The sequence below is a fragment of the Arachis ipaensis genome, chromosome B8 (assembly GCF_059453495.1).
Source record: "Arachis ipaensis isolate K30076 ecotype BB chromosome B8, ASM5945349v1, whole genome shotgun sequence".
Taxonomy (NCBI): Eukaryota; Viridiplantae; Streptophyta; class Magnoliopsida; order Fabales; family Fabaceae; genus Arachis; species Arachis ipaensis.
In genome coordinates this window covers 130,965,664-130,988,478 of record NC_142443.1, presented here as the reverse complement: position 1 = coordinate 130,988,478, position 22,815 = coordinate 130,965,664, and the positions used below count along the sequence as shown (strand labels likewise).

General features: G+C 27.6%; 3 protein-coding genes and 1 long non-coding RNA gene across 4 annotated transcripts; 1 reads left to right on the top strand and 3 right to left on the bottom strand.

The window, feature by feature from the left end:
* Positions 1–2,596: 2,596 nt before the first annotated feature.
* LOC107614225 (uncharacterized) lies at positions 2,597–4,318 on the bottom strand. Its single transcript, XM_016316450.3, has 2 exons — positions 4,147–4,318; positions 2,597–3,053 (listed from the first exon to the last, which is right to left on the bottom strand). The coding sequence occupies exons 1-2, from the start codon at positions 4,247–4,249 to the stop codon at positions 2,617–2,619; spliced, it is 540 nt and encodes a 179-aa protein (XP_016171936.1). The 5' UTR covers positions 4,250–4,318; the 3' UTR covers positions 2,597–2,616.
* Positions 4,319–7,090: 2,772 nt separating this feature from the next.
* LOC110266065 (uncharacterized) lies at positions 7,091–8,193 on the top strand. The gene is made up of 2 exons (XR_002352961.2): positions 7,091–7,553; positions 7,933–8,193. It is a non-coding gene; the product is annotated as an uncharacterized LOC110266065 (long non-coding RNA).
* A 1,937-nt stretch (positions 8,194–10,130) lies between these two features.
* LOC148549868 (serine/threonine-protein kinase 52-like) lies at positions 10,131–10,686 on the bottom strand. Its single transcript, XM_088495820.1, has 3 exons — positions 10,474–10,686; positions 10,361–10,388; positions 10,131–10,270 (listed from the first exon to the last, which is right to left on the bottom strand). Exons 1-3 carry the CDS (start codon positions 10,684–10,686, stop codon positions 10,131–10,133), a joined length of 381 nt encoding a protein of 126 aa, XP_088351946.1.
* A 3,089-nt stretch (positions 10,687–13,775) lies between these two features.
* Positions 13,776–18,999, bottom strand: ANNAT3 (annexin 3). The gene is made up of 6 exons (XM_016313986.3): positions 18,842–18,999; positions 18,554–18,699; positions 18,247–18,474; positions 14,998–15,210; positions 14,455–14,544; positions 13,776–14,102 (listed from the first exon to the last, which is right to left on the bottom strand). Exons 1-6 carry the CDS (start codon positions 18,915–18,917, stop codon positions 13,890–13,892), a joined length of 966 nt encoding a protein of 321 aa, XP_016169472.1. The 5' UTR covers positions 18,918–18,999; the 3' UTR covers positions 13,776–13,889.
* Between the last annotated feature and the right edge of the window lie 3,816 nt (positions 19,000–22,815).

Genomic DNA, 22,815 nt, shown 5'->3' with positions numbered 1-22,815 from the left:
TTATTATTACAACAATGCTAGGAAACCAACTCTATATAAGCCAAGAATCAGCCAACTGGTAAACCAGAGGCACCGGTGACTTTAATCGGATGTTGCTACTGATAGGCACACGGATGTTTCTTTTTCTTGTAAATTGGATGGTTTTGGATATGATTTCTATGTTTCATGTGTTATGCATTAATAAAACATAATTAATTATATGGAACCAACTAATTAATGATCAAAGTATCTGTTCTGTGATTCTCTCCTATCACTAGCGTATCTTCCCTCATGTTTTGAACGTGGTCAACAACAATTTAAAAAACAAATTAAATTATAAATTAATAAAACTAATTATAATTAATTATGTTGTTTCATTCTTGGTTGATTATTAGTTGGTTCCATATACTTTTTCTTATTATTATTATTATTATTATTATTATTATTATTATTATTATTATTATTATTATTATTATTATTATTATTATTATTATTATTATTATAAATCAAATTTGATTTTTTTTTATTAAATGATTGAATAATTATTAAGTAATCTATAAAATGATATGAAAAAATTGGTGCATTTTTTTTAAAATATCATTTTTCATGAATAATTCATAAAAAACATGCTTCACTATTTTGAATACTCAAATAAAAAATTTATTGGTTAAAAAAAATCAATTTACTATGTTGACTAATCTCACACTTATTATTATTACATGTATTTAACATTTAATATTAAATTTTAAATATGGATAATATACTAATATGAATAATAAAAAATTATTAAATATTTAATATTTGTATATTATTTAATTATATATACTTCGATATGTTTAAGTAAAAATTTTTGTTATTTCTATATGTTATATGTTTGCTCCAATGACTTAAAATTTCTAAATCAGTCACCCTAAATATTACACAAGACAACTTTTTTTTTATTATCACTATTAATTTTTTATAATTATATTTTATTATTTTATTTTATTTTAAAATTTTGTGTGAAAAAAAATAAAAATAAATTTAACTTTTTATCATTTGTTCTATTTTATATTTAATTTATTATTAAATAAAATATAAAAAAAATATTTTGTATTTTTATATATTTTTTTTATTATAATTTTAATATCTTGTCTTATTTTCAAAATTAAATGCAGACTTTGTTAATTCTAACGATTAGGTGTTCTTAAGGAGTTATAAGGAGCAGTAGAGTTGATATACAAATTTGGAATTAAAGTAGGAGTGCATTATTTGAAACTCTAAATAGGATTTTGGTGAAATGGCCATGGATGGTGATCGATGAAATTATTTTTCTTTGTATCTTTTTATAAAAATCTTAACAAGTGACATGATAATCAAATTGCGGACTTAACTACATGAAGAGTGATGTGGTCCTATATATAAGATATCATAAATAAGGGATACTAATATAAAGTTGATGAAACAAACATCATAAGGAAAATTGGTTGTTCCATTGTAATTTGTACAATAGTATATATTCCAACATAAGTTCATACTAATAATAATTAAAAATATTATTTATATGTTAAAATTAATAATCATATATTTATGTATAAATATATATGTAATTTAATTTATTTTATTATATATTTTATATTTTTATATGTATTCTATACATACTAATCAATAACTGGTTTTAATGTATACTTAATATAATAGTTAAATAATAATTTGTGTTCTTAATAATAAACTAAAAGCTTAAAATAAAATTTCACTTTTATTTGATTTCTCTATTTTTAATTTTTTATTCCTTTCTTATCATTTTTTAATCATTTTTATAATTTGATTAGAAATATCCTATATCTAAAAATGTGTAATGATATGATAGCAAAGAATGCCAAAGTTCAAATTGATTCCTAAATGGTCATCTATGACTATAATCAGTTTGGTTCATATGTTCAGTTTGGTCTATAAGTTTTATTTTGATCCTTTTAAACATTTTATTTTAAGCTAAAAAAAACTTTAATTAGGTTCAATGTTATCCCACTACTAAATTTGACATAAATAATTAATAAAATAATAAATAATATGAATATTAATAACATTATTAATTGAATTATATCTTTTTATTTATTTATATTAAAAAAATATAATCGAAACATTTTTCATAACTTTCTTAATTTATTTTTTTCTCATTCAAAATCCCAAACTCTAACCATCAATCATCAACGTTCTAAAATCAAGTAAAAAATATTTACATTAGTGATCATTGGTGGGTCGTTGATTTCGCTGGTAATTGATATAACGAGAAAATAAAACATCAATTTAACAGACAACTAAGAGATCATTTTTACCATCCTGCATTGATGATTAATTATTCAATTTACAATGAAAATACTGCGAACTTGTGGTAATTAATAACGGAAGTATATTACTATATATATTTCGGTAAACTACATTCAATAAGAATTCTTATAAGACATAACTTGAAGTGGAGATACTTGGACATACATAACTATAAATATTAGACATTAATTATAAATAACATTGAGCACAAGAGATTATTTTTGGGCCTGTAGATATTATGAGCCTTATCACCATCTAATACAATGGAGTTGGAGTTGGCTTGTGAAATGGAAATTAATATATAATTCACTTTTCTTCTGTTTCAATAACTTAAGGACTATTCTGTGGAGGAAAATAAGGTTTTTTAGGGTATGGTTTAACAAATATTGGTTTTGGAATTGGCTTATATATAGGAACCGGCTTATAAATAGGTTTAACAATTGGAATTGGTTTTGGAATAGGTTTAAAAACCGGAATAGGCTTAACAATTGGAATTGGCTTTGGAACCGGCTTGAATACTGGAATAGGGACCGGTTTTTTCACTATTACGGGTTTTGGAATTGGTTTATAAATAGGAACTGGCTTATAAATAGGCTTTACGATTGGAATTGGTTTTGGAATAGGCTTATACACTGGAATAGGTTTCACAATTGGAATATGTTTCTTGAAGAGTGACTTATGATGATGGAAAAGGAATTTTTCTTCTTCATTATGAACTTCTGGTTTTGTCTTTGCCAATTCTTGGTCTCCAAGCTTTGCTTCATTCTCTGTAGAAATTAAAATGCCAAGCAGCATAAGTTATGCAAGTTTCATATGAGAATGAATAGATCTTAGTTAATACATATATAGAAGAAAAATAGACACTTGTTTTTTTTTTTTTTTCTTCCAAAAGATAGGAAGACTTGAACCCGCAACCTCTTAGGTGAGTATGGGGAGACTATGTTATTTGAACTATAGCTCATTGGTAAAATAGACACTTGTTTTAAGATGAAAATTCAAGTGCAATTAACTTCATATGAAGTTGATAGTTGAAAGTCGTTAAATAATTTGACAGATTTAACTAAATTGTCATCTAACAGCTTTTAACTATCAACTTCGTATGAAGTTAACTGCATCTGAATTTTCACCTTATTTTAAAGATGATCAATAATTTTGAATTTTTTTTTATAAACTCAGTAATTATCAATATAACTCTATATATATGAGACATAGCGATAAGAGGAAATTTAAAAACGAATAGAGAAAAAGGTAAAAGAAATCAAAGCCAAGAAAGATAGCAATACACTAATTCGAGTAAAAAGTAGGAACATACTTAGGTTAGGTAGTCTTTGAGGAAGAGAAAGAACTTTTTCTTTATTATTATTAGGGTCCTTTTGGCACTTGTTATAAACACCGTAAAAAAACTTTTATTGAAACTTATTAATAAAAAGATAAATATTTTATATTTTTAATACATTAAATATATCTAAAAAAATTGTTATTGTCTTTTTAACTAGTATTCTTAAAATACTTTTAACTAAATTTTTATTATTATTATTATTATTATTATTATTAGAGTTTAAAATTTTAATGCATTTACAGTATAAAATATTTTACATAATCGCTTAATAATATTTGTTTTTTTAGATAATTATTTATGTAATTAATATAAAAAATAATTATTTTTATTTATATACGGTGTTACATAATTAGATGTACGTGTAAAGTTAATATTAAAATTTAATCACTATTATTATTACCATGCAATACTTAACCATTTAATTAACTTTATAAACTGTAGTTATTGTATTGTTCCTCATCACTTGTTTTATTTGCATGGATTGAGAAACAGTACTAATGTGACAAGAATGAACAACAAACCTGAAACTTGAGATGTTGCTATAGCAGAATTAGCCAAACAGAAAGTGGCAAGAACCAAGAAAGGAATGAAGAAGCGCATGAACGTGTTATGCATCATCATCATTACACCAATGATAGATGAAAGCTAAAAAGGGAAGTATCTAAAGACTTGTGTGATATGCTATTGGATCATAAGCCTATTGTTATTTATAGTACCAAGCTTATTATGAAATATATAATTAATAAATGTAGTTGCATAACAAGCAATGGCATTTTTGTAAATACAGTCATTTTGATTAGGTTTGGAATAGGGACCACTCTGAGTGGTTGGGAATATGTTTAACATATTACAGGTCATTGCCCCCATTGCACCGTTTTTGTCGCTGTGTTTGGTTGATTCTGCATTCAATGAGCCTCACAAGTTAGGTGTTTTTTTTTTTTTAATTTAATTTAATCTACTTTTTTACTACTTTAATTTGGTGACAAATCACAAAACTACAATCAAAGATCATGTGCAAATAATATTATCCATGAAATAATAATAAAAGTCAGTCTAGTACCTTTCCAGCAACAGATGGTTCAGGGGATAAATTTACTTATGAAAATTCCAAAAAAAAAAAAAAAATCCACTAGTTTGCTAGATTTGTTCATTAATGAAAATATTTTGAACAATTTGATGAGTTTTGTTATTTTATCTGTAATTTTATTTGCATATTAGACTTTTTTAAAAAAAATATTTTTACACTAAAAATCAGATACTAAATTAATTATTATATATTTGTGTATTATATTTTTTAAAATATATTTTTATTTTTATATTTTTTATATCAATAATTAATTTAATAATTGATTTTTAATGTATATATAATGTAATTGTTATATTTTACTAGAATTTTGAGTTTTTTAAAAGAAGGAGACAGAGACTTATCATACTAAGAATATCTACTCTTGCGTTTAACAAATAGTAAATTAGGTGATTTCTGTTCAAGCTTTTTGGATGAAAAATTAAAGGATGGCATCAATAATGGGAATCGTTTCAACCATAAACGCAAGTTCAAATCATTCATTATTATCTTCAGTACACTAACTTTACAAATTTGATGAAACATCATCGTTAGATCTTGAAATGAAAGGTGAACTATTGCGGTACATATCATTTGTGGCAATAAAATGGGCTAAATAAATAAAGAACCTTAGCTTATATCTGGAATATTTAATTTACTTCATGCACTCTATTGGCTACTAAGAGCAAGAGTAGTAATAATGGCAATTGAATTCACATACTTTCTTCCAAAACTCAATCCTTTTTTTTTTTGGTTGCCCACGGTATCTCCCAACCCAACAGGTGAAGGACTAATCCCTAAACCCTAAACCCAAAACTCAATCCTTTTATCCTTCTCTCATTTAATAAGTCATTTTCGTATCCGAAATATTCTAATTTTAATTTTATCAAATAAAACTAATATTTAGAGTTAATTTTGTCAAAAATAAAAATTAAAATCCATTATATTAAATTTAAAATATTTTGAATATTAAAATGACTATTTACTTAAATAAATTATCATTTTGGTTTTTAAAAGACATTTTTTTTTATAAAATGATTAAAAGATGATATTTTAATTCTTTAGAGAAACCTCAATTTGACCAAATGTATTATTTTCTTTGGCAAGTGGCAAAGGGCTATTTTATTGATCCAATTTATTCTCGGAACATTTAGAAAATTATTTCGAAGTACATAAAATACTGAAAAAAAAAAATATTTTTGGATTTTTTTTTTCAATTTTCTTTCTAAAATTTTTTACCATTCACGTAAAACAAATCCCAAAACAAAACGCACTTGGCGTAAAATAGTTAAATTAGGAGGATAAAATGTCTTATCTTTCTAAATAAGTTTGCGAAAAAAATTTGTTAAAAATTAAATTTCTTAGCTTATAACCAAAATGATAGTTTATTATTCTCTCAAGTAACCAATTATTTTGGATGAAATATAATGGACTAGACTTTATTATTAGAATTTTAATTAATCCGGTGTAAACATGTATATTGTACGGTTGATCGATTATCGGACGGTTGGGAGGTGTTTACTGAATGTGAAGGTGGGTGCTAACCTCGATCTGGGTCTGGGGCGTGAAAGGCGGGGGCAGCCGATCCGACTTTCCGAGCTCTTCGTGAGGTGAGGGGGGTTCCACTTGCAAGGACACTCTGACGCTCAAGTCAGAAAATGTGCAGGTGATATAGGAGTAAGGGATATGATGACGTACCTTGGGGGTGGAGTAGGACCCTCCCCTTATATATCTTGTCAGTAGGACGGGCCCATAGAGGGAGGCCTCCTTCCAGAAAGCTTCCTTTCCTACAGCTGTTAGGCAGCTGGCAGTAGAAGCGCGTGTCCGGATCGCAGGATCGGACGAGTTGTGCGCGCCGATCCGATCGCATAGATCAGATTGTCCATGGACCGGGTAGGCCGTCCAACTAACTAGGCTGGGCCGTAACATATATAAATAGTGATTTATCTACTCTTACATTTTCATATATAGATGTATAAGTTTAAATTAAAACTTTAGTTTTATATTTAATTTTATCTAATATATATATTATATATTGTAAAAATTTTTTTAAGTATATTAAAAATATTAGTATTTTAATAATTTTAGCTGTTGTTTCAATTAATTTATTATATATCTTATAAATTATAATCAAAATCAATAATTAAAATCATTAGCACATTGGTATTATTGAAATACCTAAAATTCTTCTTATATAAATATAAATAATTTAATTGTAAAACATAATAAAATAATAACAAAAATTAAAGGTGTAAGTTATTGAACTGGACCGAAAATTACTGTAAAATTAAACCAAAATTTACAACAACAAATTTAAAAACAAAAAAAAAATCAGTTTTTCATTAAAATCAATCGGTTCGATTCAATTTGCAGTTGACTTAATAAAAATTAAATCAAACCGAACCGAAGAATATTATGCAATGCTAATGTTTTTACAGTTTTACTCTTTAACCTAACAACAAAATCTCTAAACCTAAGTGAGTGAAGTACTCACTCAAGCCCCAGCGCCTCCCTCCCTCTCTGAAACTCGGAATCTCCATACCTCCCTCTCTCCGTTCTCCTCTATAGAGCCTCCTTCCCTCCTTCTCCATACACGGCGCTCTTTCCCTCCATCTTTCTCACGCATTCTGCGGTGGTGGCGGCGCGTTCCTCGTCGCGTCATCTTGCAAATCCCAACTGCGACAATAATCTTCTCCATCACCAAGAAACCCGCACCGTCACCAAACACTTCTCTGTCGCTAAGAAGCCCTTGCCGTCACTAAGCATCCCTCTCTGTCACCAAGAACCCCGCGCTATCTCCAATCAGCTGAGAACCCTGCACCGTTATCAAGTCCTCTCTTGCAACTCAATAATGTCTCTTCGAGAGTTAGTATATTCACTAATTTTTAGAATGAAATTTGTTGTTGTTGCTGGTTCTAAACTTCATTTGTCCTAGTTATGCTGATTTGTTGGTCCTAAATTTTAATTAGAATGAAATTTGATATTGTTGTTAGTTCTGAATTTCACTTGAGTTAAATTTATTGTTGTTGTTGCTGATTTGCTAGTAGTCCTAAATTTTAATTACAATGAAAGTTGATGTTGTTGCTGGTTTTGTACTTCGCTTGAGTTAAATTTGTTATTGTTGCTGGTTCTGAACTTCACTTGATTTAAATTTGTTGTTGTTGTTTGATAACAAATTTTTTAGATAATAATTTGATGCATGTTGTTGTTCACTTGTTATGTTTATAACTTTATATATATATAGCCAGCAAGCAATGAACAGCTTTGAAGCAATGGATGTGGTGTGGATTCAGATTAATCATGGTGGCTAGTTTTGTTATTATTTAGTTCTAAAGTGTGTTTGTTGACTTGTAGTTTGGTTTTAAGATAGTGTTTTATGTTTGTTAGACATTTCGATGTGTTTGTTTTATATTTAATTATGTGTGTTTGTTTTATGTTTAGTTACTGAGATGGATTGAAATTTTATTAAATTTGAATGTAATGTACTCTTGTTATTTTAAGTTTATTAATTATTTTAAATCTTATTTTATTGTGATTAATGACTTGTTTAATTAAGATTTAAAAATCGAAAAAACTGACCGAATCAAATCGCTTATCGCTTTTGATTCAGTTGGTGTAAAAACAGCAAATCGATTAGTTGGTGTTGAAAGGGAACTGATCAGGTCGGTTTGGTTGGTTTTTTGTTCAAAATCGAACCAAACCGAATGAATAATATCCTAAACAAAAATACTATTCGTATATTAAAATTAGCTATTAAAATTAGTTACAAATATATTTGTCTATAAATACATATATAATTTAATTTATTTTAATATGTATTTATATTTTAACATATATTTTATATTAGTAACTGACTTTGGTGACTAATTTTAGTGTACCGTAACATAATTGAATAATAATTATTCCCTGCATGGCACGGACATAAAAATCAGTTGTATAATAAATATAAATTGATGGGTCTGTATCCAGGAAATAATTCAATTGGAGTTCAATTTTCTGGATGATTGGCTTAGATTCTTGGATGAGTGGTCCATCCTTTCATTCCCTTGGCAACTCAACTGACCCAATCTCCAAGGCCTCATCACGGCCTTCAACCTACTTTCTCTTGTGATTTCCACTTATGTCCAAGCTTTATAAACATAACTTTAATATTTTTAAAAAATAAAAAATAATCGAAAAATAAACATGCATAGGTTATATAAAAACAAATAGAACTTTATTATTATTAAAAATTAAAAAATAGAAATTCAATTTTCAGAAAAATAAATATGTAAGATTGCTAACAATAAACACAAATAAAATAATTTTATAAGTCATGCATGCCTATTTTAATGATTCTAAGAATCAGATCAAACTTTTAAATTTTTTAATATCTAAGTCTATTGATTTAGTTTTTAGAACCTTGTCTATTTCTATTTATAATGAATGTTTATTTTTCTTTTTATGTAAAACATTACAAGAAACATTGTTAAAATCGACGGCAAAATAGACGGCGGAGGTGATCGCTATTAAACTTGTCGATTTTTCAAAATTTGAATAAAATCGACATCATTTTTGTTTATAATATGAGTTTGAGAACTTTATCTTCTTACTAAAATCGACAACGCTGCCGTCGATATTATTATATAAAATCGACGCCTTTTTTGTCGATATTTGATTCAATAAAATCGACAACATTGCCATCAATATTATTATATAAAATCGACGCCGTTTCTGTCGATATTTGATTCAATAAAATCAACAAAACTGTTGTCGATTTAATTATTTAGATACCGACAAATTCTTTGTCTATATTTTTTTTGTCTATTTTAAATTTAAAAAACGACAACGCTACTGTCAATTTTAATAGCTATATTTTTTAATTATTTTTTTATTTAAAAAATAGTAAACCATTAATGCAAATAAACTTTTAAATATAGAAATAAAATTTATATAGAATATTAGATAACAAGACAAATAAACTTTTAAATATAAAAATAAAATTTATACTAAATATTAAATAATGAGTTTACAAACTTATCAAAATAATAAATAATCTTTTAACATAAAGACTTAAGACAAGATAAATAACTAAACTTAGACTTATATTGTCAGGTCCATTGAAGGGAATTTTAAAACGGCCGGTGTAAGACATTTGTAACATAAGAACGTAATCATATGTATAAATCAATCTTAACTGCCATAAGATATATAGGAAAATGATAATTAATGCTATTGACATTAGATTTGTATCTTCTTCAGATAAAACAAAATTTCATATTGAATCAAAGATTAAGTCAGAAGCATTGACTACTTTGCATCAGTTAAAATTCTCCACATGCCAACTTAATAAGAAAATAAAAAAGGTTTTTATCACAAAAATGGAAAAACATTCCGGAGAAAAATTTATGATTAACAAAAAATCATCTTGCTCTTAACAAAGCAGTAACATTTAATTCAAATTTAAATGCATGAGTGATAAGTTTGTACTTTTGTAATATTTGGAAGATCAAATTTTTGCCAAATAGTAACCTCCTGCTGGAATGATGCTCTTAAAGAAGCTGTAGAAGCACCACCATCCTCGCCCCAATCCAACACTTTCACTACAAAATTCAGCACAACAGCACTCTAGAATGTCTCTTGAATTCGATAACAATTATTCAATTTACAACGCGCTTAAAGATTAATTAAACCTTGACCGGATACCAAAACTTTTAGTATCTAAAAACATTGAATAATTGTTCGACAAATAACAGATTTTAAATTCTTTGGACAACAAAAGACAACTAAGAGTGCAAATTAAAACCTGCAACATCTTGGCCATCATAAGTGCCCTTATAGACAGTGCCATATAGATCCCATTCGCCACAACATGTTGCAAATTTAGTTTTGCCAAATCAATCTCCCACTCTTCTTTAGGCCTTTTGGCATCAATATGTCTAGACAGAATCCTTGTAAGGTGCTTTTCTAGTTCATCATCCAAACTCTTGAGATCAATCTTATCAGCTCTAAACAGCATATCTTTGCTGCTTAGGTTCCCACTTCACTTCATCCTTGAATTCAACGCCTTAGCTTCTTCCAATGCCCCTTTTGGTGTCCCAACATCCCCACTTTTCGAATGCATCTTAGACACCTCAATTTGAAAAGCAAATGAAGAATCAACACCAAAATTGTTCATAGAACACCAAAGCTATGAAACAATTGTCCCTATAAGAAACTGATAATTAATAAGTAATACACAGCAAAAAAAAATGGCCCTATACATTCTTCCTAGAAAATCAACATTCAAAACCAACAATTATCTCCTGACCAACCACCTATCCCTTTCACTATCCTGAATTTGTTTATTCCACGGGTACAAACCACAAAATTATCAATCATCTAGATTTCCAAACATTAAAACAATGCCAAAGCTATCAGAAAACGTCCCAATTTACATAATTCAACGACCAAGACCATGAACTAGAAAAATCAAATTTTACAAATTGAAAAGGACGATATGAAATCAAGAGAAACAGAGGCACAAGGAACTGCATGTAAGCAAGTAAATCAATAGAGAATTGCAGAATCACGCTAAAAAGTTTACAAATTGAATGGATAGAGAGAAACTTGCATGAAGGGCTTCCATTCCCATGTATGATATAAGTAATGCATGGTACCTACCAAAGCTTGAAGCGTTGGTGTTGATGTTGTTCTAGGGATCATAGGCTTTGGCTTTTGAAAAAGGAGTTAAAGCGAGGAATGCAGAGGTTGTGATTCTTTTCATATCATATTGGTATCTGAATCAGATATTAGGACAAGAACATTCTGGAGAAAAAGTCAATAACATCATGTATTTTATTGGCACCCAAAGATTAGCATTTTGGCAAACGAACTGAATTCTCTTAACAGCACCTAAAGTTCTCTGAGAATTCTACTGTTAAAAATATTAAGCACAAATAGAACACAGATCCATCAATATACTTCATTGAGCAGAGACAAAAATAGTTAAATAATCTAACTTAGTTGATCATTCACTGAAATTAAAAATAAGAGAAACCCAAAATGACATAAAGGTAGAAGCTTACTTCAAAATAACATAAAGATAGAAGACAAAAATTGCACTTATATAAGATATAAACGAAAAGTCATAAGTATGCCCAAAAGAAAAAATGGAAAAACATAATCATTACATTTCCAGAATGAAATAAGCATGGAAAAATAAAATATATGAAAGAAGCAAGGACAAACTAGTTGTTTTCCTGCTCATAGTAGCATATACAAATAGTTTTGGCTCCACTTTTCACTACGAACTTGTTTTCTGCTAGCACAGAACTTAGACACATATTAGCTTTTAAAATAAAATAGAACAAAAAAAAACATGACCAGGATTTAACTATCGTTAGTTTATGGCAACAAATTAGTCATTATAAAATCTTGCAATAAATCTAACAAGTGCAAACAACTAGTCAACCCATTCGGAATGTAGGCAATGAAATAGAGGGATCTGAGTCCTACACAAACTGCAAAAAGTAACAACACCTATATTTAGTTTAGATTTCAGATGACTTAGCCACCACAAACATGATTAATTCTAGGCATAAATTAAAACTTTTTGAATAATTCTTTCCTCTCAGTAGAATTCATGACTTCAGAGAGTCACGATTAGGACCAGAAAAAACATGACCAGGATTTCTGGATTTAGAAAATAGGAGATTACGATTAGGTCATAGTTTACACCTGAAATAGGGGATTTCCAAATGAAACTGAAGTTGGCTTTGAAAAGAGTTCAGTAACAAATTATAGAGTTAAGATTCAATCTAAAACAAAAGAAAACAAATTAAAGTCGCTCAATACAAACAGAATCATTGAAAAAAGTAGTGAATAAAAAAAACTTGAGTTTATGCTACAAAATAATTGAAATGAATCTGAGAAATTAGGGATTAAAGAAATTAGATACTAGGTTCTTCTGTACTTTTTAAGTTGCTTCAGGATCTAAATTAGATTAATGATTAGTACCAAATTAATCTTTGAAGACCTATTTTGTAGTAATGCTGAGCAAATTTTTTATCCAAAAAATTGATGAAAAATCAATGAAGAACAAAAGAGAGAGTAAGTGAGTAACTAATTTTGATTGAGCAGCAACAACAACGGTGCAGAGAGATGAAGCGACGGTAGCAGCGATGCGACGGCAGCAGCGATGCGATGGCAGCAGCGATGCGACGGCAGCAGTAGAGCGACGGGGGCGTGGCGGCGATGGAAAAGGAGGGCTGAAGTATGCGAGGTGAATTCAACGGTAAAATAAGGGTTAGTGAAAATTGAAATGGTGAATTTGGGAAAATGAAGGAAACGCGGGGAGTGAGTGGAGGGAAATTTATTTTATTGATAAAAATCGACAACATACCCGTCGATTTTAATTTGAGAAAAACAACGTCCTAGGCGTCGATTTTATACATTAAATCCGTGCCATCCATTTAATTTTAAAAAGTGATAAAGACCGTTTAAATTTATCGACGACAAAATATGTCGATATTTAAATAATAAAATAGACGCTATGTTTGTCGATTTTAAAATAAAAGTATTTTTCCCTCGCGATCCGTCGACAATGTGTCGATAATAAGAGAACAGTTAATGGATTACCAAAAAAATCGACGATTTTACTATCGATTTTAATATTTTATTTTTAATTATCTTTTTTAATAATGTCGACAGCAAACCGTCGAAAAATATCGACGAGAGAGATAACCGTCAATTTTTAGCGTCGAAAAATACACTTTTTCTTGTAGTGAAATATATTTAGTAGTAAAGTTGATATAAGGTGTATACTAAAAGTATATATATATGTTCATCATATAACAACACTTGCATTGTATCCAATATACTGTAGAAAATATAACATATTTCATTACCATAAGAAGACATTAAAATTAAATATAAAAAAAATTAGTTGAGTAAACCGAATAAATAGTCTCTGATTATTTCAATCTTTATTATTAATTCTTTTGAAATACAAAGACAATACGCGTACAGTTCCGCGCACATATATGAAAAATTTTCAAATGCATCTGAAATCTCGATATTTCAATAATTTTGACCATTAATTTTAATTAATATATATTATATATTTTTTATAATTAAAATCAACTGTTAAAATTATTAGAATACCAATATATTTAATACACTTCAAATTCTTACGCCTTGAGCAACATGAGAATTGGTGGATGTTAATTAGGGTGTATGAAATTAAACTCCCTTGGGACCTTTCCCTAGCAAAGTCATCAAGAAGTCTCTGTAGTCACCGGAGGTATCACCAATAACGTCATCATCAAGGCTAGATTTGTAAATTTCTGCATATTCGAATCTGACTTTCAACAAGTCAATTTCTGCTCTAGTTACAATAGCTCTATTGAGAGAGTCTTCATCGGTTCCAAGTCCAAGAATTGAATCTCTCACAACCTGTTCATGGATAATTCCTCAAAATGAGACTAGAAGAAGTAACTATTATAGTTGCCATGCAAAATGTTGATGCAGCTTGAAAGAAATTAATCCTCATAGGTTTCACTTCTATAAAAATTAGTCAACTATTCGGTCGTAAAATATATATTAAAATATAAAATATACATTAAAAATAAATTAAATAATACATATATGATAATCGATTTAATTGTTTATTTTTAGTGTATACATAGTAATTTTTGTTCAACTAATTAGCTCCAAATGAAAAAGTGATATCTATATTAGTTCACAAATCTAAATCAATACCTCATCTATCTCTCCACAAAATTTAGTGAGAAGAAAAGTAAATTACCTTGGCAAAATGTTTCTCAGGGCAGTCTATGCAACAAACTACGACATTTAAGAGAGATTCCAAATCACCTTTACCACAATTCTTTATATCCTGTAAAAATAAACAGAAATGTTTAGTAATTAAAAAAATTTAGCTAAAATTTTTCAGAATTTGTCTTATTTAATATTCATTAATTACTGCAATAATTAATAAATACTAAATAATATAAATTCTGACTTTTTTTTTGTATAAAATAACAGAAATCAAATGGTGATGAATGCAAAAGCGAGACATAGATAAACTTTTGGTTAACATATAACGAAGATCATTAATTTATACCAAAATTCACCTAAATCGAATTTTAAATAAGCATTTAATCAAATACCTTTTGTTTATGTAAATTTTGAAAAAATATATTTGGTTGATTTTTAAGTATATAAAAAATATAACAAATAATTTTAAATTGACATAAAAGTTTTTAGATATGATTTATAACATATAAACTTCTAATACAACAGTTAATTTTTTTAAAAATAATCACATGAATAAGAGATAGAAGAAAACCTGATCGAATGTATTCCCATAGAGGTTCTTGTAACATGCAAAAGTTTGTCTGAGCTGGAAGACATTCCTGGTGCTAAGTATCCAAACGATGTGATCATCATCCAATTTATTTTTCTTTATTGCTTCATGCAGTTTTGATGCCTCTGCCTTGCCAACTTCCAAATTCGCAATTACTTTATCATACCTATAAGACCTCACTAGCCCCACTAAAATCTGCATAAATATCGATGGATAAATCCAAACAATGCAAGGTTAGTTTGGCAATATATATATGATTGGAAGAATTAGTGAATGTTAAATAGTTTCCAACAACATATTCTGTGATACTGTTTATTTCAAAAGATTTGCATTTGTGTTACTATCCAACATTATTGACCCTATTCTTCATATATAATATGCTACCAACAAAAAGGAAATTTAAAAAATATTGACCTTTTTAATCATATTACTAAGAAATTTAAGAGTGTTGTCCTAGGGATGGCAGTGTTTCCCATTGCGTCAAGTTCTATACACCGAGAAATAATAGGTGTTTCAAATGTGCGTAATATGAAAAGATTAAGTATTATTTATAAGTTATTAGTTTAATTTATATTTTTAGAATGTTTAATTTAATTTAATATATTTTAATTTTATTTATTTAGTTATTAAATTAGATTTTATGTTATTAGTTTAGGATTTTTTTTTATTTTAACTTAATAAGAAGTCATAAATACTTCATAAATTATTGTAGTCGTTATTGAATGATTAGAGGTTTGAAAACTCATTTTTAGTTTCATAATGAAACTATGGTGTGAACAAATGAGGTTGAGTCATGAGTGAGTGTCTCTCTTGTTACATCAGAAAATTGAGTAGAAAGTTGAGTGAGTCTTTTCGATTCAATTTCATAACTATGATGTGGAAAGTTAGGTTGAGGAGTCACTTTCTTGTCGTATCAAAAAAATTGATGAAAAGTAGAGTGATTCTCTTTATATTCAATTTCAATCTATCATTTTTATTTCAATTTATCTTTTTATTCGTTTTTATTTCTTGTATTTTTGTTTATTCTCTATTTCCTTTTCATTGGAGGTTATAAATAAAAAAATCTTAGGCCCATGACATAAAATCCAATTTAGTAACTAAATAAACAAAATCAAATTAAAATTAATCAAACTAAATTGAACATTTTAAAAATATAAACTAATAACTTTTAAATAATACTTGATTTCTTCAAATCACGAACATTTAAAGCACATATCAGTTCCCTAAGGTAGTGTTTATTTTCAGAGATTGAGACCGAGACTCAAATATCGTATTTGGTGGTCATAGATTAGAACTAAAATTTCAGTCCCGCGATGCAAAATTTCAGTCCTTTTAGGACATCCAGAAAAGTGGAGACATAGAAAACTAAAATTTTTGTACATAAAAATTAAAACTTTAATAACATTTATTTTAAAAAATACTCTCATTTAATTTTTCAAATTTCAAATCTACCCTTCAATTTTCATATTTATCTTAGAAGAATGTTAGAAGATCATCAAAATTTATTTTTTTTACTATCAGTTAGCCATTAATGTTTAAAAGTATGGACTAAAGATATGTTCGTTGTTGAATTAATAGACTAAAAAAATTGAATTAATAACTAAAAATGATAATAAAAAATAATAAATTTTGATAGTTCTTGAACATTTCTTTTTATCTTAAACTAAACATAATATTAAGGCATAACTCGATCCAACATATTTTACACTAAATATAATATAAAAATTTAATTTAATTTTTATTTTTCAGTAATCTCCTTTTAAAATTTTCAAAAAAACATAATAGGTCTAATTTTTTTTTATGGGAGTCTAAATTGTATTTTAAATATAATGCGTATGTTGTACAAGTGTATTGCTCTTTTTTTTCCTTAATTTTTTTAAAAGTTTCATCCCTAAAAGTTTCGGTTGAAACTATGTCAAGGAGGAGAATAAATAAGAATGAGATACAATTTCTCTATGGCAGTATCTGAGAAGAGTTTGGGGCTCGAGGACAGAAAGCATAGTCACCTGCCTCCGCCCAATGGACATTTCTATGTTGATGAGTAAAATATTAAAATAGTCCATAAAATTAATGACGTGTACTAAAATATTTTTAAAATTTTTAGTTGCACAAAAAATATTATTGGATTGATTAATGTGTTTTAAATTAATCCCTAACCTATTTATCGTTAATGAAATGCATACTAATATGCTCTAACAGTGTAGATGTTATATTATAATTTGATTATATATAATAAAGACGTGATTTATTGACGTAAATAATAATGCTACATTTTAAAATATTATTACATATATGTCATTTTGATATCATGTGCCATATTATAATTTGTCCACATTTATTTTATAGGAACTATCAAATTTCATTTAAACTTTAATTTTTATATTTTATTAAAAATAATTAAATAATAAAATAACATTTTAGTCAATTATATCTTATTAAAATAACATATTTATATATTATAAACTTTATTAAAATTAAACTATTATAAAAATAATTATATGATCAAAATTAAATCTTAAAAATATTTATAAAAATATTTATCTCTAAACATGTGAAAAAAATAAAAAATACTAGTAAATTCAAAAATTATTAAAAATTTTAAATTTATAAAACAAAAAGAATGAAAAATAAATTTATTGATGTACTAAATTAGTTTACAATACAGGAATTAAAATGATAATTTAGTATAAATTTAAAGACTAATTTAATTCATTTGTAATAATTACATAACAAAAAATACGTAGATAAATAATAGTATGGCACGTGGTATTAAAAAAACAAATAAACAAATAGTACGAAAATATAGATCACTATTGCTTATATTAAAATACTACATATTACTTAGAATAATGTTATACGTTCAAGTTTTTTTTTTAATTAAGTTCAATTAAATTAATTTAATATAATAAAAACCAATTATAATTAACATTATTTTAAATTTTATCATTTAATTTAATTGAACTTAGTTCATATAAAAATTTGGATATGTAACATTAGTGTTTACTTATTCACACACCATCTCTCCATTACATGTAATGTAATGTAATCAAACCATGGTAGGTAGGGCACCTCACACTAATAGTTTAGTCAACATGGTGTTAACGGGCCAGAGGCTAACCAAAGTCATGACTCATTTGAAGAATGTTTTTGTCTGCAAGTGTAATCTCACAACCCATTTTTGGGCTTTACTCCTATGTTGAGCCTAGCATTCTGTTTTTTAATTTATGTTACCTTTTGGAGCGGTGGAGAAACAGAGGCATGGATGTCTTCCTCGAGCGAGCAGTCAAAGAGAGAGCAGTAAGCTTGCCTGACAGCCATGAGATGGTTAGGCGTTGATGCGCAGCTTATTTCCACCAAAACTTGTAATTCTTTAATCCCCTTCCACCTCGCCTTCATCGCTTCTCTCGCCACTCTTGCGTCCCTTTCCGCAGGATCTTGAGTCCACGTAATCACAGCCTTCTGTAATGTTGCACAAATGGATTAAGAATAATAATAATAATAAACAATGTGATCAAATAGCAAGAGAACCTTGGCATACTCTAAAATCACCCGAGAGTTCAGAATGAAGACGATCAATGAGTGATTCATTGTAAAGTTTTTCATAATTTTCTCTGATTTCTTTTATTTGCCTCCAGTTCCTGCGCCCCAAAACCAAGATTATCGCCTTCTCATTTGTTCCGAATCCTGCGTCCATTTTCAAACAGAAATTATCATTGTTTTAATGTTTTGTAAAAAAGTAAAGAAAAATTCAGTTATGAAACATGTATAATTCTCCTGACTGAAAGAAAAATTAAGAAAACCCAATTCATCGTTAATATATGATGACCTTGGAAAGCTTTTCTGAGTCGTTGACTGTCCTCAGTTGGAGAAGGAACAACCTCTGGCACTTTCAACGAGCCCATTTTTTCTTTTATTGCTCTCTTCTTCAGAGACACCGAAACCGCACAGAAAGAAACTGTTTCAGCTGCGTTTTCTTGTTAACTTGTAATCCTGTCTGTCTATTACCAAGGACTTAGCTTGGTTAACCAATTTACGATTTTACTATTTTGCCCCTGGTTTTGAATTCGGCAACGATTTTCATTATTTTTAGCAGAAGCCCTTCGTTTTTGTGTTATTCTAGCTGCGCGCATTCGTTTTAATGAATTTATGGAAAGCTCAGAAAATTTGAAATATTTATGTTTTCACCCCAATTTTTTTTTTTTTTTCTTTATTGAAAATAATCATAATCATGTGCAAGTATTACTTCAGATTCCGTAGGGATATAGCTTTTCTAACATCATATCTTCGATAACCTAAGAGTCAATTCGAGATTGTTGGATCCATTTTTATGATAACATTTCATGGTTCAAACCTTCGATTTCATTTTTACGGGTAAAATTGGTTCAGTGTTGACCTTACCTGGGCTGAGTTAAACCCCATCAAATTAACTACGTGAGTGTGTGTGTTTTCTTTTTATTAAAACAGGAAGAACACCTTAAGAGTAATTTATATATTAATTTTCGTAATTAAATTTTGATTGTCAGATAAAAGTTGTACTAAATATTTTATAGTTATGGAACATCGAATATATTTATTATCATAAAATTATTCTTTTCAAAAATATATTTATAAAAAAATATATATAAATAATTATACCTATAATACAAAATTTTAGATTTTTTATTATAAAAATTGTGATATATTATAATTTTTTTTAAATTTAAACTAATAAAAAGAGATATATAAATAAATATATATCTAATATTTGTAATTTTATTTTATAGTTGTTATTAAGTTGAAATGATAAAAAGAAAAATACTTTAAAAAATATGATCGACATTCACACACCCACTGTTAGTGGTAAACATACACCTAACCTAGATTTATATGTACACATAATTTTTAATTCAGTAAATTAAGCAACGAGTAGTGTTGATATAGTATATTATTAGTGGTTTTATCTGTAAAATTACAGAAATATAAATTTTTTGAAATTATGTCGATTTTATTATGATATTAGAGATTATGGTAAAAATATTTATGAAATTAAATTATTTTTATAAAAATATTGTATAGAATACAAGTCTCTATCAATTAAAAAAACCAAAATTTTTATAAAAGTATCGATTAATAAGTTTTTTAGTTATTATTTGTTTGTGAACGGGTTTAATTTGTTTTATTAATAATTAATTTTAATATTTATTATCTAAAACTTAAAAGAATTTAATATATATATTTTTACATTTGATCAGGTGTTAAGTATACAAATAAAAATAATTAAATTTTATATTTTTTATTTAAAAATAATTTTTGTTCTATATATATATAATTAGATATTAGTATAAAAAATTATATTCATAGTCAAAAATTAACTCAAAATATTTTTTTTAAAACAATTGAATCTTAATTCAAATTATTAATTACAATATTATAGTATTTTTTTTAAATTTTATATAATAAATAAAAGTAAAAATATAAATTAAAAAGATAAACGATAAAAATTTAACACTAAATAAAAAACTAAAAAAATATGCATACAATAATAATATTATTTTTTATGTGAATAATATTATAGAATTATTTTTAATTATATTTAATTATAAATTTAATATTTTTTTATAATTTTATAAATTTATTTTAATTATATTATTTTATTAATTATATTTTTTGCAGAACAAAAAGATAAACAGAGATAGAGAATAAGAGAGAAAAGAAAGAGAAAGATAAAGAAGAAGAAAGAGAGAAAAAGTTTGTTAATTTTGAAAAAAAATTTTTTATTTTAATTGTAATAAAAAATATCTTGTGACACATTTTGATTTGTTAAGTTAGTAATATAAAATATAAATTATAAGTTATATATAGAGTAGGAAGAATACCGAGAAATAGAGAAGGGGAGAGATGTATATAAAAAATGTAGGAAGAGAGTTTATTAATTTTGGAAAAAAATATATTTCATCTCAATTTTAATGAGAGAGTGTCATGTAACACATTTTGGTTGTTAAATTAATAATATAATATAGTTATATTTTAATTTAATATTAATTACAATTAAAAATATCATGTTACATATTTTGATTGTCAAATTTATAATTAGCATTAATAATGATATATAAGAGAGATAGAGTTTGTGAAGGATTGGGAGAGATAAAGAAAGGGAGAGAAGGGAGGATGGAATTCTTTAATTTTGAGGAAAAATATTTTATTTCAATTACAACGAGAAAATGACATGTGGTATATTTTAGTTGTAAAATTAGTAATATATAATAGATAGATATACTATGTTTTATTTTATGATTGAATATTTTGTTCAAATACCAGTTATAGTGGCAGATATATATTGGTGTCTAAACAAGTAAAGAGAAAAACAAAGCAAAACACACATTCTAAATTAGAGATAATAATTTGCTGGAGAGCTTCGGAAAGCTCAAACCAAATAATATGATTGGGAGCTCCATATTGAGTCATCCAATCCGCAGTTTTATTTGGTTCCCGACATATCCAATCGAATTGCACATACCAAGGTCTTGATAACAACTCATGAATCTTGTTAACTAAATCAACAACTTCAGACTTGCACTCACCGGGAGAGTCATGCAAAAGGTGCAAAATGTCTAGACAATTCGTTTTCCACACTATGTCTCTCAATCCGTAATCTAAGCTAAAACAAGGCCCCTCCAAAATGTAAAAAGCTCACATTTGATGATAGATCAGGGAAGAGAACTACCAAAACAACCTACAATTCAATCTCATTAAAATTTCTAATAAGATAACTAAATCCAATCAAGCTCAAATCGGTAAACAAACTAGCATCACAATTAACTTTAAAGCTATTACCTATAGAGAATTTCCAACACAATCGGTTCCTGAAGGTACTAAAAAAAGTACACCTATTCATATATAACCTTAAATCCATGACAGTGCTTCTGATAAGAACAACCACCTTGTGATCTATCCAATGATTTCTAACATTAAAAATATCATTGCACCTATGTCTCCACAATTACTACATTCCGGCCCCAAAAAGAGCCTTATTACCAGACATGACCTTCCGAAACCGTGCTTCAATAGAGATGCCTTCAACCGAGTCAATAACCCGAGGATCTAGCATCTACCAAATTACTTTGGAGTTTACACCGTCTCTAAGATAATATTCTATTGTCTCCAGAGCCGCATTGCATCTCTAGCACATAGTCAAACTAGCTAGATGTCCCCCGAAATGGAAGACCTCCGTCGGGAGAGTATTATGTAAACCAAATCACATAGTTAATTTGATCTTTTTCGAAAGATTCAAGTGCCAGAGTTAGTTCCAGTTTTCATTTCCATTCCAATTCAATTTATTCTTCAACAACCAATGATAACCCTCTCTTGCATTATATCCTTTTGTCCTTGCAGGCCACCAATTCAACCCCGGTTCCATGTCAGCCAAAGTTGGATAGTGTAGGCAGCAAATAAATTGCTTGACCTCAACTGAAATTGTCATTGCAAGTCTATCCACCTCCCAAGAACCATCATACCACAAATCAGCCACTACCAAATCGGACTCAAATATATGAACATAGGCAACAAGATCACAAAACTTTTTAAACAAAGTCCACTCATCATACCACAGAGACTGTTGCACATTCCCAACATTCCATCTGAACCCATCCTTGAGAGCATCATATGTTTTAAGAATGTTTTTCCAAATGATTGAAGCATTCTGACTGTTGTTGCCAAAAATAAATTGATTCCAAAAATATTTATGCATCACAACCTGAACCCACAGCTTGTCTCTATTATTGAAGCAATCTCAAACCAATTTGCTAAGAAGCGTCATGTTAG